The 26,298-nt window shown below is 38.0% G+C and overlaps 1 protein-coding gene across 5 annotated transcripts; it reads left to right on the forward strand.

Annotated features, from left to right (window-relative positions):
- Positions 1-1,366: 1,366 nt before the first annotated feature.
- On the forward strand, positions 1,367-25,993 carry impdh1a (IMP (inosine 5'-monophosphate) dehydrogenase 1a). Of its 5 annotated transcripts, none has more exons than XM_007250927.4 (16): positions 1,368-2,120; positions 6,106-6,204; positions 10,991-11,039; positions 13,445-13,546; positions 13,646-13,720; positions 14,878-15,084; positions 15,180-15,267; positions 15,438-15,637; positions 17,794-17,884; positions 17,996-18,091; positions 18,179-18,322; positions 19,872-20,013; positions 20,139-20,282; positions 21,769-21,852; positions 22,614-22,630; positions 24,014-25,993. In XM_007250927.4, exons 1-16 carry the CDS (start codon positions 1,879-1,881, stop codon positions 24,112-24,114), a joined length of 1,881 nt encoding a protein of 626 aa, XP_007250989.3. In that variant the 5' UTR covers positions 1,368-1,878; the 3' UTR covers positions 24,115-25,993. The 5 variants fall into 5 exon arrangements, with proteins under 5 accessions (XP_007250990.3, XP_007250989.3, XP_007250991.1 ...); XM_007250929.4 differs by lacking the exon at positions 1,368-2,120 and adding an exon at positions 3,990-4,935; XM_007250930.4 differs by lacking the exon at positions 1,368-2,120 and adding an exon at positions 3,990-4,627.
- Positions 25,994-26,298: the final 305 nt, after the last annotated feature.

Consider the following 26,298-nt stretch of genomic DNA (forward strand, 5'->3'; position numbering starts at 1 on the left):
ACATCTGTGAAACTTGGTGATGGTAGTTTTATGGTTTGGGCTTGTTTTGTTGTATCTTTGCCTAGATCTACAGTATATATAAAGAAAAGGTTCTGTATTGTACTGTGCACTTTCTCAATGTAGGGGTGTTAGAACAGAACAATAGCAATGTTTACATAATGCCCTTAATTCATCCTTATTAGCGAGGGGAAGATAAATGTACGTCAGAGGGAGTGGAATACGGCGAGACAAAACAATTATCTGTGTCACTGCAAACACGTTTACACGCAAAGCTATGAATACCCGCCAGTCACAGGGTAACTGTCTTATAGGATAGACTGATCTCTGTGATGTCAGGAGCGGAAATGCAAGCCTCAGCCTATTTGAGGGCAGTCAACAAGTGACTGTAGTGTCTTTTCCATTCTGATATTGGATCTATTGGTAATTTAATTGCAAATTTACCTCAATTTGGAATATCTGGATAGAATGGAGCAGACAGTGGTGGGAGGTCTTGCTCACACATGTGAGGGATGGGCAGGGGTTGTTGCATGTGGGAGCTAATCTTGATTTAGTCACTTTAAAAACTTGCAAACCTCTACTACTACTGGAGTACAGCTCTGGATCTTGGCATGTTCTCCTCCACCAGTCTTACACACTGCTTTTGGATAACTTTATGTCATTCCTGGTGCAAAAATTCAAGCAGTTCAGCTTGGTTCAGTGGCTTCTGATCATCCATCTTCCTCTTGATTATATTCCAGAGATTTTCGATTTGGTTAAATCAAAGAATTTGCATTTTTAAGTGGCCTCTTATTTTTTCCCAGAGCTGTGTATCTTCTATTCACCAGTTCAAAAAGTTGGTGAGAAGAGTGCTCCTTTGTTTATCTAATGCTCTTGGCAGTGTCCCATGGGTAAGGCCTTCGAAACCATCCCGCACTTGGGGATTTGACTTTGTTTGTCTCCTTGGGAGAACGCTGTTTCCATGACCTGCTCACACATGGCATTGTGCAAACACACACACACGCACACGGACAAAGCAAACTAGCCACAGATGTACATGGCAACCCACCACCACCAAGCACTCAGCTTCATATCTATAGGCTCTAGGTTATATAACCATATTACCCAGGCCTTACCAAGTACAACATGGCAACCCGCCATGCACTAACATATATACACACACACATAAAGTATATACATACATTCTGTTTATGCATCTCTCACACACCAGCTGATATCTCCACCTTGGAGGAAACCCCAGGCGGGAAACTGCACCTGAGTGCCGTCCCCCGTCCTCCTCTCCTCCCAGCATTACCCAGCATGTAGAACAGTTACTCCCTCCCAACAAGTGCACACACACAGACACACACTCTTAATGCCGCAATCCTCTTTGTGAAAGTGACGCGCTTCTGTCAGAAACAGAGCTAAGCTGTGGAGAGAGAGACACACACACACACATGCTCCTACAGTCCTGATGAATTAGTGTTTGCTTTTCTTTCAAACCCTGAATCCTGCTCTGCTTTTGGTTCCTTGCAGCACCCGCCACTTTCAGGCCAGCAGGAGCTTCCTTTCCAGCCTTTCCCTCAATTGAACATCTCTGGAGACCTCCCAGTTCCACCCAGAGCTGACCACGCCGGCCTATTTAGTCCAGGAGGAAGCCCCTTGTTTCAGAGCTTCACACCTGAGCCCATCTGAGACTACCTGAGCCTACCTGTTGCATGCACACTGCCCGGATAATTCATGCTGGATGAGCCTCTGACTGCTATAAGGACTCTCCCCTTCTCCCTCACCTTTTTCGAGCTGGTGGCTATTCACCAGTGGTGTTGGAGGTACTAAGGTGTTAGGAGTAAGCTGGACATCAGCAGGGCCACAGTGGAGGAGAACAGGCTGGATTTCTCTCGGATGGAGGGCCATGGCTACGAGCGCTTCACGGACGGGGAACACGACGGGTACCAGATCGATTACCGCCGCATCGTGGGCGACACAGAGCCTGCCAGGCCACGACTGAGCCCCCGAGACCCCGAGCACCCCCACTTCCACGGCCTGTTCGGCCACAACACACCTCACGGGCACGGCCACGGGCACGAGACGGCAGCACAGCGATACAGCGCCACCCGCATCCAGGCCGGGTACGAGCCAGAGAGGTGAGAGTTCAGATGTTCAGCCTGAACAGACAAGATAGCAGCACTTTGCTACTATTAATTATTTAGTGCCCACTCTTTTCAGGGCTTTCTTGACTTATTCAGTATGCACTACAGTTTATTTAATAATTGCTATGAACTATTTAATATCTACTATGAATTATTCAGTTTCTACAAATCATTAGTCTATAACTTTTACAAGTTATTCAGCACTGTAGGTTTCAGTGTGTGCTTTAGTTTTAAGGCCTATATTATTTAGTACCCTATGAATTATTCAGTATATATTATGATTTACTCAGTAGCTAATATTAATTATTCAGCATCCATTATAAATTACTCAGTGGTTGCTATGACTTTTTCAGGACCCATTATGAATTACCCAGTAGCTACAATGAATTTTTCAGTATCCATTATGAATTCCTCAGTTGCTGCTATGCAGTATTCAGTATCTATTATGAATTACTCAGTAGCTGCTATGATATTATTCAGTATCCATTATGAATTATTCAGTTTTATAATTCAGTTTAGATTCATTTGACTGCAATTATGTTTTCAGAATGTATACAGTATATGTTAAAATGATTCACACGTTGTAAATTTATGTCATGAACACATGTTTTTAAGCCATAAGCTTTCTTATATTTATTCTATTAGCCAGTTGAAGATTGAAGACAAGTGTAAGTGGCTGGTATGAAAATAAGGCCTGATGGCCAGCTGCAGCCAATCAGAATGTCTTTCTCAATTGGCTGAGAAACATATCAGAATATTTTAATTCTAGTGCAATACATTTTATAATCAATGTAAAGCCAGTTAAAAAAAGTTCTTGTGCGACAACCACAATGACCAGAAATGGCAGAAACACATTGGCTTGCACACAGAAACCAGTCATAATGCTGCAATACAGCAAAATACTGTAATGTGTGAACTGTTATGCCTTCTCATTTTCCTCGTTCTTTTATGTAACCCTGGCATATGGCTGTAGCTGTTCAAATATGACCACTCGCCTTCCTATCCTCTTTCACATTACATTCCTGTCTGATGAAGGATTACATTAAAAAGAAAGTGCCATATATTTAATCTGTGGTTTAGAGTAGAAATCCAGCAGCAGTCACTGCTTAGAAGCATCAGATTAAAGGCTCTCAGTTACACGGCCATATCCAGAGCATCGTCTGATAGCACCACTTTTACAGAATCACTGAGAGAGACTTTCTTTCAACATTCATTCGTCATTCTGTTGCTATCTGGGATAAGTAATACTGCTCTACTACTACTACAATTACAATACTTGTATTTTTTATTAGTTTATTTACACTGCAAACAATCCAGTGGCAAAAGCTTGACAACATATATGTAAACTGAGATGTATGTTGCTTATATAAAGCAAAACAATCTGTCAATAGGGTTGGTTGGTTGGTTGTTTGGGTTTTATTGCCACTTCAGCACAAATTTGGCTATTTATGGCATACACTTTTATATGTCTAGATATAGTACAGTTTTTCAACGTTTATAGAATGATAAGGGAGATGATAATGCGAGATAGAGAGAGAAAGAGAGAGAGAGAGAGAGAGAGAGAGAGAGAGAGAAAGGTTAAGGAGTGTGATTGGTTGGGTGGTGGTGTGGATGATGATGAGGGGATGGAGGTGTCTGATGGGAGAGAGAGAGAGAGAGAGATTGGGAGATTGGGGAGTGTGATTGGGTGGTGGTGTGGATGATGATGAGGGGATGGAGGGGTCTGATGGGAGAGAGAGAGAGAGATTGGGAGATTGGGGAGTGTGATTGGGTGGAGGTGTGGATGATGATGAGGGGATGGAGGGGTCTGATGGGAGAGAGAGAGAGAGAGAGAGAGAGAGAGACAGATTGGGAGATTAGGGAGTGTGATTGGGTGGTGGTGTGGATGATGATGAGACGGAGGTGTATGGTGGGAGAGAGAGGAAGATTTCTCAGTAAGTTGGGGGATGAGGCAGGATGAGGCTGCTGGGTTGGGTTGTATCTGTTTCGTAGATGAGGATCTGGAGGGCTGCTGCTGCTGCTGGTCTGTGTGAGCTCCGCCTGGGCTGAGAGCGTGTTGTCGCTGGTTGGTCATGTGAGTAACCCGAGCAGAGGGGCTTTCATTTATATTCACTGTCAGAGCAGCAGAACAGCTGTTAGCTACAGTCTGCCGAGAAGACCCCCAGGACCCCTGCCGCCGGCTGCTTCGTTCACCATCTCGCCATGAGTGTTTTCTGACGCATTTAGAGAGCTGGGAAAGAGGAGGGGTTGATAAAATCCAGGAGAAACGAGGAGAAAACGCTGAACCTGCGGATTAAACACAGAGAGAACCCGCTACAGCTGCTGCTCCGCTCGGGAAATGATGTAGATCAAAGAGCGACAGGGCAACGCCCACTGACCCACTGCCTGATGTAACGCTGAGTGTACTACTGTACGTGCTGACGTTACCATACACTCTATACCTGCATCTGTAGACAACTTCTCATCTAGCGCTCCTTCTAAAACCCAGTGGATTCGTTAAAGTGAGTGTGTCTCTTCTGGAGGTGTTACTTTACATGTTAAGAACATTGCTGTGAGGAGGATCAGATTGCATCCAGCCACACTAGCCTCAAATAGGTCTGGTCCTGACGATGTTGGGTGATTGGTTCTGGTACTCAAACTCATAATAAAGGTATTGGATGGAGCTTATTCACCCCAAAGGATATGTTTCACAACTTTTTCAACAGTAACATTTTCCACATTTTTGGAAAGGCTTCATATGACTTCTTTGAAACATTGCTGTGAGGAGGATTTGATTTCATTATTTCTGGTGCTCGAAATCATCATGAAGGTAATGATTGTAGCTCCATCATGCCAGATAATGCAGTTTCAATCCTGTGGACTTGAAAACCTCTTGTCAACACAATGATCTTGAGTCAGTGCATCCCATTCATTTGGTAGGGGTGCCTAGATACTTGTGGATATCTAGTTTATATAGACTTTATTAGTTGTTGGACAGATTCAGCTTCAGATCCAGGCATAATCCTCCCTCAAGAGCTTTGTATGACTTGGACAATTAATCTATGTGCCTTGTATGTGGTCAACCATTTTAGATTATCAGTATTTATAGAATAAATGCCTTAATGTGTTTATTATTTGTATAGTAGAGCACTACAAACACCTAAAGTACAAAGTTAAAGTTACTGCAAGGATGAAAAATATTGAAATATTGGAAAAAATGGCATTGTGATATCTTGATGTGTATTGGACAGATAATATTTGCTTCATACATCAACACCTGCAGAATTTAGTTTCATATTTTAAGTTCTTCCAAGTAGCACATTTAGCTTTGAGGACAGATCTGCAAACTCTTGGTATCTTCATGAGGTAGAGTCACCTGGAATAGGTTTCTCGGCATCCTGAAGGAGTTCTTGAAGGTGCTAAACAATAGTTTACTGCTTTCCCAGCTCATTCCAATGAACCCATCTCATCTTTAAGTTTTCATGTCTTTTATATGTATATTCTGAGACTCCAGGGTTCTGTCTTTATTATTACAATACAGTTCCTGCTTTAGTCCCTGATGGCCGAGGATGTGTCCTCTACAAAAAACGTGTAGCTGTGGCTTCTACAAAAAACTATTGGTCATGCTCTCTTTGGTGGTTAGGGTGGCCCTCTCTTTTCCCCATTACTAAGCATGGTGCTATCCAGCAGTTTACTCAAAGATAATAGTGTTTTCTCCTCCAAGTGTGAAGTCTAGCATCTTATCCAACTCCTGCTATTGCTAGCATTATTAGCAGCAAATGGGAAAGATGCTATGCTAGCCTTCACTCTCCCAGTTCTGGTAGTACAGTGTAATAAGAGACTCCTAGCTAATGGGTTAAAATTCAAAATGACTCAAAACTAAGAAGAAAATTGTGTAAATATCCCTTAAAAATATTTATTACTGTTTATTTATTTCTCACATTGAGCTTTCCTCAGTGTGTATTATGTGTATAAATGCATGTGTTTTTTTTTTTAACAGTATGGCTGATTATCTAATAAGTGGGGGCACAGGCTACGTTCCTGAAGATGGCCTCACTGCCCAGCAGCTCTTCTCCATAGGAGATGGTCTCACATACAAGTAAGTCCTCCTGAGTCCACCTTCTTCCACATCACTATTAGTGGTCAGTCCAGCCAGGCTTACTGAGTAGCCTGTAAACAGACACGGTTGATTTACAGACGGGCACTTCTTCAGGAGTCTGTAAGGGAGATGGCTCTGAGCTCTATGGCAACCTTCAGGATGTATCCATAGAAACTGGGCACTTCATGGTTTGAGGCCATTCAGCGAGACAGAGGGAGATAGATGTTTAAAGAGACACAACAGAAGAAGAGGGCATTGCCTGTCCTGTCCAGGCTATTAAATACAAATAACATAAGGGTGAATCTTTGATGATCTTATCAAAGAAATAAAGATCCTCTCCTAGGCATTCATTAGCAGATGGGGGGTGTCTGTCTATTTCTGTGCTCCTGGCTGAAATCTTTTATCTTCACTAATGGAGGTTTTATCTATTGTAGATCAAACACACTGGCACTCTGGATGCTCTGGTGCTGAGGTATTGTGGTTGCCATCCTACTATGCCCTCTCACTAATATCAAAAACATGCACTTATTGTCAGGGATGAGTAGGACCGATCTTAGTGCAGATATAAGATTTATGGTGACACTTTCTATGAATGTCATCTCTATAAGACTCTATAAACATACTCATAACACATTATAATGCATTTATAAGGCATTATAAAGATGGCTATACATATTTATAAAACTATAATTCATCATAGCTATGTTTATTATGCATCATGAACTGTGATTATAATGCATTTATAGCTGTGTTTATAACATGTTATACATCAATACCAAGAAACTCAGTCCCTGCTTGCAGACTGTATCATGACAAAAAAAGCTTCCAACTTATAAACACACCCTCAGTAATATTATTTCAACCACTGATAAATTATTCTTGCCTTGAACATAATATTAATTATAGTAAATTCTAATGTATTATAACAGGTTCGATCTAAGTAAAGTGCCAGACTTTTATCGTGGGACTAGATTATTAACGATATATATACACTATTTTAACATTTTAGCACAGCTTATAACATATTATGATCACAAGTCATAATGCTTTATAAACATGGCTATAATGGGTTATGCATTTTTATAAACATTTAAAGCCATGTTTATAATGCCTAATGATTGCATTATAATATGTTATGAATGTGGTTATAGAGTCTAATAGAGATGACATTCATAGAAAGTGTTACCAGATGTATTTAAACAAACATGATGTACAAAAGCAAAACTGAAAGCAAACACAGGTAACGTAAAAACTAAGAAAAAGGACTGGGATACTAAATTAACTAAGTCAAGAACTAAGACTAGGATAAGCTAGTAAAACAATAAACCCTATAAGAGGAACAACACTGAGATCTAAGACTAAACAAACTTAAACTGTAAACATGCAATCTATGGAATACAACTCAAACCAAGCACACAAAACAACATACCTGGATACATGAAGCACAGAGATTCTATGGAACACAAAAAATACGAAAGACTCGACCAGGAAACACTCAAACTACGGGCTATATATACACAGAAAGGGTGAGGAATACCTGGGGCAGGAATTAAAGGGGGCAGGGTTACAAGAAACACAGTGACAACACTAATGGCTAGGGCGGGGCTAGGGCGGAGACAGAACACTAACACAACAAAGCTATGTGCTCTAGCAGCACATGGGGGATTAAACAAAACATGAGAACAGAGGACGACAAAAGCAGAAGACAGACACTGGCTAAGATGTGACACTTATATACTGTACACTGCATGGACAAAAGTAGTGGGCACACATCTTTATCAGCAGTTTCCTTCAGTTTCTATTGGAGCAAATGTTTAAAATCAAGCACCTAGCCATACAGTCTGCCTTTACAAACATTAGTGACAAGTCAGTTGGTGAAAGTTCTTCAGCTGTGAGTACTATTATTGAGTAGTGGAAGTGTTATAAAGCACAGAGCCATAAAGTGACAGTCTAGGATAGGACTACAACATAAAGGTGTCTCCCCCAACCTTCCCAAACCTCGACTCATCATTGTGGAAGCAATGATCCAGGAATGATCTCTGACCAATTAATACAAAAAACGTCCCTCTGCAAACTAACTTAACCATAAAAGTAACGAAGAGAAAATACAATAAACATAGAATGACTCCCTAATCAAAAACATAATCAAACCACCAAAATAAATAGGTTACACCCCCTAGAGCTTCCAATCAAAAAACATTAAGGTGAAGCTACAGGATTTTACATACCATTCACCATAACCAAAACAAATGGAGAGCAGGCCGCACTGCTCCACTTCATCAGTTGGCTTGTTGGGTCATGGTAATGGAACGGAGGAGGAGCCTGGACGCACCTGGCAGACGTGACTATAAGCCATCCTCCTACATCATCAGTCTAGCCACTTAGCACACAATTAGAGTCTCGTTCAGCTGAGTAAGCACACTTGTAGACTATTAGATAGTCAGAGGAATGGGGGAGCTTAAAAAGGTGAGACTGTAAGAGAAAACACAAATGTGGACAAACAGCCTTACAGCGCATAACACCATGTAAAGTTACAGAGGAGGGTCGATGATTTCTGAGGAGCATAGTGCATTAAAGTCACCAATGCATGCTTTCATATCAATGATATTGTCAGTGCTTAAAGAACATTGACCCAACTGCACATTTCATTACATAGAGTGTAGAAAATCTTGTTAAACTGGATGATGTGTAGCAAAAACTGAATAGAGATCACTGGACTATGCATGAATAAGTGTTTCCCAAAGGGGCCCCATCATTACAGACCAACACAATATCACATGGGTCCCATCTAGGCCCCATATGCAGAGTGCAATGCAAAAAAGGGGGCCTATGGTTAACCCATTCAGTTCCTAAAGGGGCCCATCACTGACATCCATATATGATGATCCATATATGGATTCTATTTACAAATCTTATTGGGTCCTAGATGGGTGAACCATACAACCTCCACATATACACAAATATTTGGGCATATAAATGTTCTGCTGGTTCAATAACTGCAGTGTTCCTAACCTATAAACTAAATATTAATATTTATGCCAATACAAGCTCCTTTATTTTTAGTAATATGTAAGCATCCCAAAACTTTTGTCCGTATAGTGTATTTTCCCGTCAGGTTTAAAACCTCCACTAATGGGAGCCCTTTGGTTGCTTGTGTGTCTCTCTTGTCCTCTGGTGTGACAGTAATGCTGCTTTCACGGAGACACTGTGTGATGATGACACAGCTAAGAACATTAACAGGACACCACAGTCTTAAGTAGATTATGTAAGCGCTCACACCATAGGATTGTCATACATGGAGAGGCAAACGTACCTGAGAATATGTGTTGTTGCTGCCATCATGTCAAAACCTTGTCTCTTGAATCTTAAAAAAAAAACACCAGCTGATATATTTTTTGTTGTGTGCACATTACATGATGAATGGAGCAACTGAACCAAAATGACTAGAATTAAATCTTGATACAGCTGTAATAATGTTGCACTGCTTAAGCAAGAAATGTATTATACAAACAAACACAGAAATACCTATACAATCACCCACCCCCTTTAAATAACCCAATACATGGAAAATAATCATTTTGCATTTCTAATATGAACTAAACCATTGCTGGATTTTATGGCTTGTCTTTTATTATGTCTTTTTTTCTGTTCTCAGTGATGTTACCAATTGAACTAACAAAATGACAAGAATTAAATGTTGTTGCAGCAGTAATACTGTATAATGGTGCACTGCTTAATCAAGACATGTGTTATACAAATAAACAGACAAACACCCATACAATCCCCCCCTTTAAATAACCTCAACAAATTGAAAACGACAGCCATATTTTAGGATATATCCAGTTTTATTTTGCTTGGTTTCGGTTTCCAGCAAAACAAAAAAATCGTTTTGCATTTCTAATATAAACTAAACCATTCCTGGATTTTATTTATTGTTTTTTATCATGTTTTTTTTCGCTGTTCTCAGTGATGTTACCAATTGAACGAACAAAATGACTAGAATTAAATGTTGTTGCAGCAGTAACAATGTATATTTTATGATAGTATAGGTCTCAGACACATGCAGATGTAAATCAAAATATACTTTATTAAATAAAGTATTAGACAAAGCGATAGTCAGACAAAACAAAGCCAATACCGGTAAACAGCAACACCAAAGAGCTAACGTACCAGGGTAGTCCAGAGGTCAAAACACGGAAAGGTAATAATAGAGGGCAGGCAAGAATCAAGGTCAGTAATGCAAAGCAAGGTCAAAACGTGAGAGTAACACAGGCAATGGAAAAACGAGTTGTACGAGGAGAAACTGTTAATACTCAGCAAAGACTAAGAGCAAATGAGCCCCTTATATAGGGCTAGTATTCAGGTGACCTGTTTCCTGTAAGTGTCATGTGGTGTGTCATGTGATCGAGATTGGGTGTGATGTCAGTGTGTGGTGCATTCTGGGCAATGTAGTCCGGAAGCTGCAGATCTGAGTGTGGGAGAGAAGAGAGAGTTTCAGCACCAGTTGCGACAGTATAGTGTTGCTTAATCAAGAAATGTATTATACAAACAAACACAGAAACACATTTACAACTCCCCCTCCTCAAATGACCCCAACAAATTGCAAAGGACAGACATGTTTTAGGAGCTACCCATTTTTATTTTTGCTTGGTTTCAGTTTCCATAAAAAATTAAAAACATTTTAAATTTCTAATGTGAACTAAACCATTGCTGGTTGTATGGCCTGTCTTTTATCGTGTATATTTTTGCTGTTCTCAGTGATTTTACTCTTTTGCCTTTTTTCCAGTGATTTCCTAATCCTGCCCGGCTTCATTGACTTCACCTCTGATGAAGTGGTAAGTACAATTAAAATATGTAGTCAGCTAACCTTAACTTTAAAATCCCTTTAAAAAGAGCTTAATTTTGTGTGATCAGTGTAAATGTAAATGCAGTTATATAAATACAGTTAGTTTAGTAATAATTTAGGTTTCCCCAACTGGCCCAGATCTGTTATAGCTCAGTTTTTTCAGCTGTGTATACTGAAATCAAACCAAGCCAGTGAAGATAGAGCTAGAGGTGCAGATATAGAGCAGGTTATTGGAGAGTAGAAAGGGTTGAGAGGATGCAAATGAGAGGCTCAGGTGGTGCTGGAGTCCCAGGAGCACAGGGCAAGTTCTCACAGGCAGGAGGATGTGTTGGTGGTTGTGCCTGTTTATGTGTGTAGTGTGTTTGTGTGTGTGTGTGGGAGTGATATAGTGAGAACAAAACTGAGAATAAAAAGTCTCTTCTTGTTGTTTTATATGAAGGGTTAGGTATTTTAGGGTGTGGTATTTAAACAAAGTGCAGCAGAAGAGATTCATTTTAATAACCAGTTTTATTTGAATCCAGTGTTTTTGTGCAGTCAGTTATAGTCAAGCCAAATGTATTTGCATAATCCTTTTCATAAATTAATGGTGTCATAAACCAGCTGTACAGAAATACAGAAATGAGACCATGAGAACATGCAGGGCTGTTTTAAAGGCATTTGAAGGCCCCAAGCAAATTTTCACCTCAGTCTTGATCAAAAATGTAATAATGTCAGATCAAGTGTAGTTTAAACAGCAAAGCAATGGTATGAACCACACTATAATCACCATCGTAATTAAAATGTTCTATTGTTGTTTGATCAAGTTTAAGGCCAAATGTGTTGTCTCTTTCACAGTAGGCAGAAATGAGTTCAGACAGAGCACAGCTACAAATAGAACCATATAAAACTGTAACTAACTAAGTTAAATAAATACAATGAATCAAATATTATTGAATATAAAGGATAGGCTGTACTTTGATTGCATTGATGGTCACAGATTTTAAACAACCTCTCACACAGTTTGTCGTTGCTTTCAATTCATAACCAGTCATTGTCCGGGGGCCCCTGGCCTGCTCAGGGCCCCATACAGTTGCTTAGTTTGCCTGTGCTGTTGCAAGGGACCTGAGAACATAAAACCCCAACTGAGCAGACTTAAGGCCACGGTTTAATTCATTATTAATTGTCGCATTAATATTAAAGTGCATTGTTACGAAGTACTGAAATATAAATGATTAAAAGGATTAGCAGTAGTAATACTAATATTAATACTAAATTAGTCCTTTTAGGCCTGAACTTAATGCAAAGTAGATGGAGGTGACCTCAACGATTTTGCTGACCTCAACAGTTTGTTTTACTTTGTAAGGAAAGAACACTCACATGAATGAGCTTTTTATTTATGAGCATATGTAAACATTCTGTGCAAAATGGAACTGCATTTTATAAAAGTATATCAGTAGCATAAAATAGGTCTAAAATGACAATAATTTAAATTATCACATGAGTGTATTTTATATATTTAAGATATTGTGTAAGATAATTTGTTATTATGATAGGCCTAGTTATATGATAACAGTCCCTCAAAGATGGAACCAGGAGCATATTCAAACCACTTACAAATTATTATTTTTATGCACAGCTGCACAAATTGTATCTTTATTATTGTATATACAAATGTTTGTATATCTTAGTTTTTAAGTGGTGTGGTCTGAAGGTGTGAAGTGTGGAAGATGTTGGTAATGGAAGTTTGACAACAGGTCTGGTGTAGGTAGGCAGGACACCCCCTAACCCAATCAGAGATTTTGTAAAAAATATTTTATTACTTTATAATATTTTATTATTTTATTTTATTTCATTACATAAAAAATATATGTCAATTTAAGTGTACACCAGTGGGACAGCGTAATGAAGATGAAATTGTTGTTTACCCTGATGTAACCCCTGTTCTTGTGCTGATTTGTTTCAGTTGCTTAATAATGTTTTGAAGTTGAGTCTCAGAAGCGCGTGTGTGTGTGTGTGTGTGTGGGTGCAGGATGCTGGCTGCTGAGAGTAACTGGGAGAAAGTGGTAGCCTGTGTTTGGGAGATTAAATAAGTGTCTTGCTGATTTAGGCAGTGAGAACAGCTGGGTTTATGTTTTGGATGCACAGTGTGCCTCAGATAGACTGTGTTTATTAGTTTAATAAAATAGATGTTTTTATTTGGTGTGTGTGTGTGTGTATGTTTGCAAGATTTATTTTAGATTATGGTCTTAAAAAGTGTATTTAAACTTTTCATATACACCCATCAGCATAAATGATTTCAGAAATAGAAATAAGGGTCAAATTGCAGTTCTATTCAGAAGGAACATAAAAGTTACCAGGAACAATAAATGGCCATATTATTAAGACAATGGTTATCTATTTTGTGATATTACTCAGGATCTGACCTCTGCTCTGACGCGAAAGATCACCCTGAAGACCCCTCTTATTTCTTCTCCAATGGACACTGTGACTGAATCCTCCATGGCCATTGCTATGGCTGTGAGTATATGACATAAACACACTTAAACCCACAGTTTAAAGAAGTAATATGAAGAAATATAACTCATTGTCTTGACATTTGGCTGATTTGTGTATTAGCTGATGGGCGGGATTGGGATCATCCATCACAACTGCACTCCGGAATTCCAAGCAAATGAGGTTCGGAAAGTTAAGGTGAGTTATATGGAAATTGTGAACTGATGCAGATATCCGATATTCTGTATTTTTAAATAACATTTATGCTGATCCTAAAAAAACATGTCTACAGTAAATTGCATAAATTAGATCTAGTTGCTTTCTAAGGCCTAGGTTGCAGTGAAGTTAGAGTTGTTCCTTGATAGAACTGTCTTTTTAAGACTCCTTCTTAGTAGCCTAATGGTCACATGGTCCAAAAAGGCTTTTGTGGTGATGCCAATAGCAATTGCACACGAAACTTAGCAAAAAAAATCCTTTTCCAACATTTCATCTTATTTTTATGGTTTAGATCAGTTGTTTCAAAATGTTGTGGCTGTTTACAAAGGGTCTTTCAATTTGAAACAGAACTCTATGATGGAGCAGCTGAGAAATACAGCCCAACTTAGCTATAGCATTAAATTACATTACATTACATTACATTTGGCAGACGCTTTTATCCAAAGCGACTTACAATAGTCAAGTACAAAAGTAATAGAAGTTAAGATAAAACATTGTTTAGAGAGGGCTTAAAGGAGGTCGAAGGGAAATAATGGGATAGAGAAGTGAAGGAGGGGAAGAAGGAAATGAGGTAAGTAGTTAGTAGTTAGTAGTTAGTGTGTTAGAGGTGTTAAGAGAGTAAGTGCTATAGCATTGGCTTTGGGATGCAGCTGCAATCTAGATGGATTAGAGAGAAACACAACTTTAGGGAATTTTAAAGGGGTTGCAAATTCAGGAAAATGCATATAGTTTAGACTAGATAGACAGACAGACAAACAGACAGACAGCCAGATACTTTTTTGATCCAAGAGGGAAATTCCAGTTAACTTTAAAGCACAGTGAAGAACAAACTTCAGTGATGTTGCTGCACTTTTAAAAATGTTTTGTTTTTTTTAATTAGTTCTTCTTCTGCCAACATTTTAACGTTTCTCTCAGATTGATTGGAAATTGTAGATGGGTTTTAAGAGCATCTTTAGATTTCCATTAAAGAGTATAAAATACATGTTTAGTACTATATGAAACCCGTTTTGCTCAGAGTGTATAAAAAATCTATTACAATCTGACTCCAATGATGATCTCTTGAAGAAACAGTATCCAGCTTTTCTCCCAAACTTCACTGAGGCCTATAACTACTGACATGCACTTTGTTATAATTTCAGAAATTCGAGCAGGGCTTTATCACAGATCCAGTAGTGATGAGTCCCCGGCACACTGTTGGAGACGTGTTTGAGGCCAAGATCCGACACGGCTTCTCTGGGATCCCGATCACTGAAACCGGCAAGATGGGCAGCAAGCTAGTGGGCATTGTTACGTCACGAGACATTGACTTCCTCTCAGAGAAGGACTATGACAGGCCATTGGAGGAGGTTTGTGCTTTGACTTTTATTTTTGATAAGGTTTAGGTGAGTTGATGTGGTATTGTTTGTAAAGATATCTTTTTTGTGATTTTTTTATCTGGCAGGCAATGACGAAAAGAGAAGATTTAGTTGTTGCTCCAGCTGGAGTTACACTAAAAGAAGCAAATGACATCCTGCAGCGCAGCAAAAAAGGTCTGATTCTGTTGTGGTACCATTAAACGTATATGGAAGCTCAAGTAGTGTAAACTTCCAGCTTTCATTTAAATTCATGCATATACATAGAGTATTGTGTAGTAGTTCAGTGGACAATATGTGAAATTACTAAAACTATAGTGTATCATTGCTTCCTGTTCTGATCACAGGTAAGCTGCCCATTGTGAATGACAGTGATGAGCTTGTGGCTATAATTGCTCGCACTGATCTGAAGAAGAACAGAGACTACCCCCTGGCCTCGAAAGACTCTCGAAAACAGCTGTTGTGTGGTGCTGCAATTGGTACTCGTGAGGATGACAAGTACCGGCTGGACCTGCTCATGCAGGCTGGAGTTGATGTGGTGGTGCTGGTAGGTTTGAGTTCCTAAGAGGACCATGATTATGTTGTTTTCTGAACCATTTTCAGACCCTGACACTCAGTACACTCTTAGGTCCACTCCTATTTCTCATTTGTACTGCTATGCCTTGTTTCTGAGTGTCACCCTTCCCCTTGAAAACATGTTACAAGGGGAGGCAGGTAAAATCCTCCCTCTAAGAAGTGGAACAACTCTTCAAGAACCAGATATACAGCTCTGGAAAAAAATAAGAGACCACTTCAGTTTCTAAATCAGTTTCTCTGATTTTTCTATTTATAGGTTTATGTTTGAGTAAAATAAACATTGTTCTTTTATTCTATAAACTATGTACAACATGTCTCCCAAATTCCACATAAAAATATTGTCATTTAGAGCATTTATTTGCAGAAAATGGGAAATGGCTGAAATAGCGAAAAAGATACTGAGCTTTCAGACCTCAAATAATGCAAAGAAAACAAGTTCAATTTCATAAAGTTTTAAGAATTCAAAAATCAATATTTTGTACAATAACCCTGTTTTTTAATCACAGTTTCCATGAATTTTGGCATGTTCTCCTCCACCAGTCTTACACACTGCTTTTGGATAACTTTATGCCAAATATGTGCAAAAATTCAAGCTGTTTAGCTTGGTTTGATGTCTTGATATCATCCATCTTCCTTTTAATTATATTCCAGAGGTTTTCAATTTGGTAAAATCAAAGAAACTCATAATTTTTAAGTGGTCTCTTATTTTATTTCAGAGCTTTATGTCGATACAGATACAAACCATCAAAATATGTAAATATTTAATAAAGGTTCATTCAAAGTTATAGTAATTGTTAACAAAGAAAATGGAATTAAGCCTTTTTCTCTTCAAAAAGGTCTTGTTAGTGTAGAACCTTTACATTGCATGGGGATTATTTAAAGGGCTCTTCATATTATTCTCATTAATCAATTATTTAAATGAATCTTTAAAAAAATATATACGTTTTCTTTATGTAAGAAAACTCGTTCTAGCTTTGTTATTTAAAGTGCATGCAGCTAGTACAATGGTGCAAACCAACTCCTGGAAAATAAGTACTCTGCAAAGGTTTCCACTAATTTGCTGCCCATCGAAACGATGCTTCATTAATTCACTTGAAATGGAAAACTCCTGATGATGCCTGCCTATTCCCAAAAGCACAGCATCACCAAAAGACCAGCATCACCTGGGACAGCAATGCATTAAGCACCTTGCTCAAGGGCCAAACTGGAAATATCTAGTCACTAAAGGGATTTGAACCTACAACCATGAGTCACAATAGAATGCTAGAACTAGCATTTTATTTATCTTCTCATGTAGTAATAACTTGTGTTTGCAGATCATCAGAGTAGATAACTGCAGGGGCTCCCAGAGGCTTCACTACATACCCAGACAATATTGAGATTTGAACCCACAATCATCTAGTTGTCCAGTTAACTGGCTTACTGTATTTTTCCTACTGCTAGGCTACCTATCACTGTATAACTGTAGATCAGGGTTTTGTTTAAAACTGTCCTACAGCATTGACTTTGCTCCCACAGCCAGGACTTGCTAATATTGGGATTTGAACCCACAACCTGTTTGATTTGGCTACTTGTTTCCATAGAATTATGGGCTGGAATTTTTTAGTTTTTTTATCTTGTCCAACATAATTACTTCCTTGTGCATGCTCCCACAGCCAGAGGTTTCACTACATTTGCAATTTAAACCCAAAACCATTTGGTTGACTTGCATACTTGTCTTACTAATGGATTAATTTGCTTTTTCACATAATTACAGTAGACAACCGTGGATGTTCCCAAAGTGCTAATTCCTTTACTACCTGTCTAGTCAGTATTGGGATTTAACCCCATAACCATCTGGTTTACCAGGTCACTTCCTATACTACTGGGCTACTCTTCACTATAGAACAATTGTTGTTTTTGCAGATCATCAGAGTAGTCCCAAGCCTTTAATGTCCAGTCAGTATTGGAATTTGAACCCAGAAACATGCAATTGACTGATTTATCTCTCTTACCATTGTAACACTCGTCCAGTAGACTGTCAATTATGAAACTAACTATTTTATTTCTTGTATTTGTATCTTAGTAGTCTGGACTTGGGAATGAATGCAGGGAGTTTTTTGTGATGTTTCTGTATGTGTCTTACAGGACTCATCTCAGGGAAACTCAGTGTTTGAGATCAGCATGATCAACTACATTAAACAGAAATACCCTGAGCTACAGGTGGTGGGTGGCAATGGTGAGTCTTTGTTGTTCTATTTTTACTTTAGTATAAATTGAAAATTGTATATTTATGTATTTTAATATAAAACGTCCTCTTCTGTCTCTTTCTCTGTCTTGTTGTATGTAGTTGTAACAGCTGCTCAGGCTAAGAATCTAATCGATGCTGGTGTGGATGCACTCAGAGTGGGCATGGGCTGTGGATCCATCTGCATCACACAGGAAGGTATGGAAATACTTATTATTTTTCTCAAAAATTGTTTTAATCCAACTTGTAGGATACATTTATGACACTCTGTGTTTTTTCTGACAGTGATGGCATGTGGCAGACCCCAGGGCACCTCTGTGTACAAGGTGGCGGAGTACGCTCGGCGTTTTGGAGTGCCAGTAATAGCTGATGGTGGCATTCAGACAGTTGGGCATGTAGTAAAGGCTCTGGCTCTGGGAGCATCCACAGGTATTCTAATCTTCAAAAAAAGTTTAGACTTATATTTTGACACTAAAGTCCTACTATCTGAACAGTTTTACTCACTTGTTTCTCTTTGCAGGGTTTGAATTGTGCCCTTATGGTGTTAAACTTGTAAAACCTTAATATTAGTTAATTGTAAGATAATATTCATACAGCAAAGCATCATGATATTGTATTTTGATATAATATATTGATAATGTATTAATGAATTCTTGGTAGAGCACATGATAGAGCACAGTCAGTCATTTTCACAGACTGTGCTCTACAATGTTAGTAGTGTTTCATTATTTGATAATCTTATGCAATGTAGAGTCACTCTAAAGTGAACTGGAATTATGGAATTATTCAGTAAATAAAAATGTGATAAAGAAACCAGAATATGTTTTATATTTTAAATTCTTCAAAGTAGGCACTGCTTGCTTAGATGACAGCTTTGCACATCTTGGCATTCAGTTAGCAGCTGTGCTGAACTTGTAAAGAGTTAATTACTTGAATGTCTTGCCTCTTAATGTGTTAATGAGAAAATCAGTTGTGAAGTTACTATACAGTAAATAGCCCTATTTGAGTAATAGTCTAATCCATGTCATGGCAAGAACTACTTAACTAAGTAGAGAAAAAAAAATACTTTAAGACATGAAGGTCATATAATCTGAAAAATGTCAAGAACTTTGAAAATATCCTCAATTGCAATTTCAAAGACCATCAAAAACTTTATGATGAAAGTAGATCTCATTTGGAACACCTCAGAAAAGAAAAAAAAACAAGAGTGACCTCTGCTGCACAAAGTTCCTCATGCTTCGCAGAGTATTTTGGTTTGTTTAACACTTTTAAGAAGAAGAAGAAGAAGAATAGTTTTATTGTCGTTGAAAAAAAAAACAATGTTAAGAACAATTTTAAAACAGTGAAATGTAGTTTAGCATCCTCTCTAAGGCAGCGATTACAATAACAAACTTACTAAAAATCATTCAAAAAATATATATATATTAGTACCATATCAATAAAAGATAATTCAGGACAATATATTAATACTGAATAAAATATAAAATTTGCAATAAATAATATTATTTAAAGGGGTGAGTGCAAAGGGGTGGGGGTAGGGGGAGTTCCCTGAGATTCTCCATCAAAATGGATAATTGTCTTTTGCTTGTCTACTTGTTCCTTATGTGTTCTTTCATAGTCTGGATGACTTCAGTATTAATATACAATGTAGGAGTTGTGTTCAAACCAAAACTTCATACTTCTACCAAGTGGGTTATAAGGTTAGTTAGCATCACATTTTCTGGAGTAGCCACTCCCATCTCAGTTATTTATGCTGAGATTTTTAATCCCATGTGAATTGGTCTAATTTTTGTATAACAACAAACAAAGTATATAAAATTTTAGCCTGTATCATGCATAGTATTGACACATTCTTGCTGAAACACTGCCCTAATATCAACCCAGTAATATTACACAATAATTAAACAATTTACCCCAGTGCTGGTATTTTTTCATTGTTAATAGTTCTTTACCTATTTTCTATTCTGCATCCTCACAGTGATGATGGGCTCCTTGCTAGCAGCAACCACTGAAGCACCTGGGGAGTACTTTTTCTCGGATGGAGTACGGCTGAAGAAGTACCGCGGTATGGGCTCTCTGGATGCCATGGAGAACAGTAGCAGCCAGAAACGCTACTTCAGGTATACACTGTACATCACAGGCACTTGCACAAAATAATGTTGGTTGTACAATTCCTTTATATATTTATCTCCTCATTCTGTATCCTATAATGTAGGTGTTTCTTGTATGTATGTGTGTGTTACAGTGAGGGTGATAAGGTGAAGGTTGCTCAGGGAGTATCTGGCTCGGTTCAGGATAAGGGCTCCATCCATAAGTTTGTCCCTTACCTCATTGCTGGAATCCAACATGGCTGCCAGGATATTGGGGCAAAGAGCCTGTCCATCTTACGGTAAGAGCATGACTCAGCGTAATCTCTTTATCAGACTGCAGAGCTAGTATCACAAGGCTAATGGTGGATATTGTATCTGGGCCCACTTCTCAGTTCCTCACTCTGTAGGCCTATGTAACTCTGTGATGATATAAAGTAAGTAAGTAAGTAATTTAAGTAAAGTTTATTTATACAGCACCTTTCACAGACAGTAGTCACACAGTGCTTTTCAAAATAATTCATACTACACAATCTAAAATAACAAAACATATAAGATTAAAGACACAGGGAACCTGATACATTATCCAAAAGCCTGCCTAAAAAGATAAGTCTTTAAATGCTTTTTAAAAGACTCCACTGATTCAGCAACTCTTAAAGAGTTTGGTAGTTTATTTTTTTAATAATTTAGGAGCAACAACCTCAAATGCTCGATCCCCGTGAGTCTTCAATCAGGAGCGAGGAACAGACAGCAGATTCAAGTTACTTGACCTAAGAGAACGTGCTGAAACGTGTGGGTGAAGTAAATCAGATATATAAAAGCCAATGCAGTACTATTAGTAATTGACTTATATGAGATCATTTGTTTGACCTAGTTAGCAATCTAGCTGCAGCATTCTGTATTTCCTGCAAGCAATTTCGAGCAGACACTCTAAGGGAAGAGAAAAGTGCAGTAATACATAGTACAATAATCAATGCGAGATTAAATAAAAGAATAAATAAGCATCTCTAGCTCCACATTTGAAACTATAGATCTCAACTTGCTAATGTTTCTTAAATGAAAGAAACAAGATCTTGTCAGCTGTTTTACATGTGTGTCAAACAACAAGGACTGGTCAAAAATAACACCCAAGTTACGCATATTTGCATGGACTGCCGGAGAAAAACGCCCAAGAGTTTGCTTGATCAATGGGCTCACTCTATCAGGAGCGACAATCAGAACCTCTGTCTTATCATCATTTAGCTGTAGGAAGTTATCGGCCGTCCATCCCTGATAGCTTCTAGACAGTCTATAAGACTATGTATGGATTTCACTAGGTTTAAACGAGAAGAAAAGCTGAATGTCATCAGCACATAGATGATAAACAATATTAAAACCATCTACAATCTGTCCCAAAGGCAGCATATAAAGAGAAAATAACAAAGGCCTCAGAACCGAACTCTGCGGAACCCCACAGGACAATGGAGCAAAGTCAGAGACAAAATTTCCAATTGACACATCAAAGCTTCTCTCAGTAAGATATGATGTAAACCATTGTAGTACTGTAGCAGATAATTAATCCCTTAATCTATTAGTTAAAATGTGATGGTCTACACTATCAAATGTAAAGCTGAGATCAAGCATACCCGGAACTGAACAATCACCTACATGCGAGGACATTAACAGATCATTAGAAATCCTTAGAAGAGCTATAAAGCTAAGAGTTTAAGCTTTAAAATGTGTTTGACCTTTTAAAAAATGTGAACCAAACCGAGTTTATACATAATCTCTTATTTGTTTTATACATAGATCTATGATGTACTCTGGAGAGCTGAAGTTTGAGAAGAGAACCATGTCTGCTCAGGTGGAAGGAGGCGTCCATGGCCTGCACTCGTAAGTGTCCTTCCAATCTGCTCACCTCACTCCTCCCTCCTGACCTCATCAGTGTCTCTGTGGCTCTTTGTGGCTCAGTGTCCCTTTCCCAAACATTCTTAGTGATCTTTTTAAAGGTCTTTAGTCTGAGAAATAGCTTATTAGTGTTTGTTCTTGTGCTTTATGGACCCCTTTCTATTGAACATTGTGAGAAATCAGAAGGATGCCAGATCACCATTCTGGGTGCAAAAACAGTATTTTGTGTGTATTTAGGCTTCTATCGAAATCCATATACAAGCAAGAATAAGCCAAAAAAATGTTATGTTTTTATATATATATATATATATATATATATATATATATATATATATATATATATATATATATATTGCAGCAGAATAGCAGTATCTCCTGTCTTGGCTTTGAATGTTAGATTTTTGTTTTGTATTGAAAAAGGGTCCATAAAGATTAAAAGTGTCCATTAAAATATTGAAAGCACTGGACCTTGTTTATAGAATTTGCTTAATATCTTAAAGCTCAATATATTAAAATTCAATCATTTTAATTAGTCAGTAGGGCTTTAAAAGGGTCATAAAGCAGCAAGATGCTCATGGCTGGTAGCAGTAGGACATCTCCTGGATCATTCTTAAAGTTTTCAGACACTCAGCAATCCCCTCTTGGTTTTTGCTACCCACCAAACTCCCCCATATCTTCTGATGCAATTGTAGAGTTTACATGTGAAACTGTCTTCTTCTCCTCTTTTTTTAATGCATTCATTGTAGATATTCTTTTGTGCCATGTAAGTACTGAGTCCTCATGTCTGTGCCTCTGTTGTAAGCCATGGTGGAGGGGATTGTGTAGCATTTCTAGTGAGATTTAGGATATTTAGTGGAGGCTAAGCTCACTTTTTTTCAGGCCCATCAGTATCTATAGTGTGTCGTATTGTGTAGTATCCCAGTATCCTTCTGCAGCTCTGAAGTCTGTACGAAATTCATACTGTATACTGTAGAGTTTGACCAAAATGCTAAATTCTTTGCTAAATTATTATTTTTTAACTGAGTAGAACATATTCACTGATGGTTTGGTGCATTCATTGTCATTGCTACAATTATTTTTGACCAGGCTGTTTGACTTTTAAGCTCTTGATGAGTGAAATCAATATTATTAGAGTTGAAATTAGATCCATTCCATGGCCTTTTGTTTTTACATGAATAGTAACATGTTATAAAAATTAGTTATATTGAGTTTAATCAGATGGGAGATATTGTTGTTTTGCTATATATATATTTTTAAATGTAATTACATGTTGTGTACCATAAAAAAAAAAAAAAACTGTGAAAAAGTTAATGTGCACCTGCTGCAAGCACAAGATAATTTTACAAAAGAACAGATGCAGGTAAACATAAGTTGTATCGATAAAAAAATCGGGGAAAAACTGTAAGACAGTAGTTTTAGCATTTAGTTTGAAATATTTTAAGTAACTTTGTTTGTCAGTGTTTAGTAAATAAATAATCATTTACTACACAGGTGCCTAAAACTTTTGCACAGTTTTGTACAATCACCTATGTACAGCTCTGGAAAAAATAAAAGACCACTTAAAAATTATGAGTTTCTTTAATTTTACCAAATTGAAAACCTCTGGAATATAATCAAGAGGCCATCAAACCAAGCTGCTTGAATTTTTGCACTAGAAGTGGCATAAAGTTATCCAAAAGCAGTGTGTAAGATTGGTGGAGGAGAACATGAACGTGTTTTCTTTGCATTATTTTAGGTCTGAAAGCTCTGCATCTTTTTTAGTTATTTCAGCCATTTCTCATTTTCTGCAAATAAATGCTCTAAATGACAATATTTTTATTAGGAATTTGTTAGAAATGTTGTCTGTAGTTTATAGAATAAAACAACAATGTTCATTTTACTTAAACATATTCTTATAAATAGCAAAATCAGAGAAACTGATTTAGAAACTGAAGTGGTCTCTTATTGTTTCCAGAGCTGTATATACACATTCATCTGTGTCTAAGTAAACTGCAAAAATGTAAAAGATCCTTCTTATTTCAGATTTTTAAAATTTAACTCAACTGCTTATAAACTCAGATATAGTGGTGATTCAGTGAGCTATGGCTTTATTACCAATTTTTTCTAACTTCAGATGTTAACTGTGCACTCTCTCTTTCTGATGTAGTTATGAAAAGCGACTATACTGAGAGCGGCAACAGAGGACAGTCAAGAGCTTTCCCCAACGTTCCGACTCCAACTGTGACCAAACACAATGGATTTATGTGATTTCTACACGCCCTACTCCTTTCCTCGTCACCCTCCTTCCCTCTGGTCATCCTTCTGGGAAGAAATGATGGTGTATTGTTCCTCACCTCTGATGTGAGCATCAATAAGGACCCACGGCAAAGGTGTGCAGATACCTGGATACCGGCCTTGCAACACAGACACGAAGAGTTCCTGTGCACTTTCTGCTTCTATTAAAGCATAAAACCATCTCAGTGAGGCATCCTGGCTTTCTCTGTGTAGACTATCATGTCATTGATATATTGAGAGTCCTTACCAGTTTAAGTAAACGTCCTATTTTCAAGAACCAACATTATTATACAGATTATACCATGCACAATTTCCAGAAACACACACTTACTTCTCAAGAGTTTGACCAGCATTGTCATCACTTTAAGCAAAATTTGTCTTGTGGGATGTCTCACTTTGTGGGTCCTCTAGCAATAAGCTTTAATAATGTGACATGACCTGACTGTTTTTTAAGGCACTGAAAGAACTGGGGATCTGAATGGAATGAATGTAAACTGTTGAATACTGTTGAAGTGCATGGTCTAGTTCACAGGCTGCTCATTTCAGGATGCTTCTTAAGGCCTTGGCATACTTCATGCAGAGACAACGTTTGCGTGGCTTCAGCGAACAATGGGATGTAATTGCAGAGAAAAGTAATAGTCGCAGACGTCGCATAGGGGCTTCGCTCGCCCAACTTTGTGGATGAAGCCACAGAAAGTATGCCAGCTCAAAGGCTGGCGAAAGCCCGCTCGACTTTGTGCAATGCTCACAAACTTTGTTTTGCTGGAAGTATGCAGAGGCCTTCAGGGTCTCCAGTTAGACAGCTAAGACTATGGAACCAGAAGCCAAGCATTAGCCTTAAAGTCAGGGATCCTCTAAACCTGCACGCCTTATGAATGTTAGCAAAGTGTGGAATTATCATCCTACAATTGGAAACGATTGTAGTGTTTCATTCAGGCAATGAGGGATGAACAATGAGTCTTGACCAATAGAAATAATACAAATTTCAGACGCTTGGTGTTCACACGCTTTGGGTTGAGTCAACTCACTGAGTGAATCAATGATTCAAAACACAGCCATGGAGTTATTCACACTGATGGACACTAGATTAGTTTTCTGAATGCAGGTTTGTGACTGAAAATTGAGAAATAACGCACTAAACGAGTCGCAGACGAAACTTTGAAATAGCGATTATTATTGTTTTCCACAATTAATCACAGATCCCGTTTTAGAAACAGTATACATTTTTTCTATCTAAATATATGCTTTATCTTACCGAGTGTTTGTGTCGAAAGTGCTGGAACAGTGCCAGAACTTTTTCCGGTACGAGCCTAGTCCTCGGACTGAGCAAAATGTTGAGAAAATATGCCCACATTAGTTTGTGGAAGGCGCCGGTAACCAAGATAAGACGAATAAACAGTTTAGAAATTAAACTGTAATTAAACTGTAATTAAAACTGTAATTTTTAATTAACCAAATTAATTGTGAAAATCGTCCAGCACTAATAGAAATATATACTGACAAACAAAAATAACATACACATCCTTGGCCTGCCTGGTTGCCAGATTGATTACTAATCTAAAAAAGCATTTATGGGACCGGCTTGGACAGCAGCTTCAGCAAATTATGAGTGTCATAACATAGTTTGCAACATTAAAACATTTCACTTGATTCCAACAACTTCTTGTCAATGAGTGTACATGTACATAATAATGTGTAAATGTATATATTAATATGATATATAATATAAATAAAATACTAGAAAATATATAGAAATGCTATTTATATATGAGTGAATGATTACAGTGAAAACAGCACTGCAGCATAATGGAAACAGAGGGCTTTCTTAGTAGGCTTTAAACATTCCTTTGACTTTGACCCCGAGTAGAGCGTCATCCATCATGCTGCTTTACTTAATGCTATTACACTGTACAGATTACTTAACCTGGAAGCCCAACATGGTCTACTTGCTGTGTGCTTTAAATCCTGGGTAATTCTGTAAAAAGTATGGTAGAATTGATTGATAATGAAAGTTGGACTCCATTCATTCAACTCAACAGTGGATGTGTGCTTTGATGGTGTTGAATGATGTCTGATGGTCCTGTTGTCTGTCTGTCTGTGGGTTTACTTCACAACAAGCCCCTAAAGGCAAGTCAGATGTTTCATTGAATTTGTACA

This window comes from Astyanax mexicanus, chromosome 9, assembly GCF_023375975.1.
Source record: "Astyanax mexicanus isolate ESR-SI-001 chromosome 9, AstMex3_surface, whole genome shotgun sequence".
In the NCBI taxonomy this organism is placed as follows: Eukaryota; Metazoa; Chordata; class Actinopteri; order Characiformes; family Acestrorhamphidae; genus Astyanax; species Astyanax mexicanus.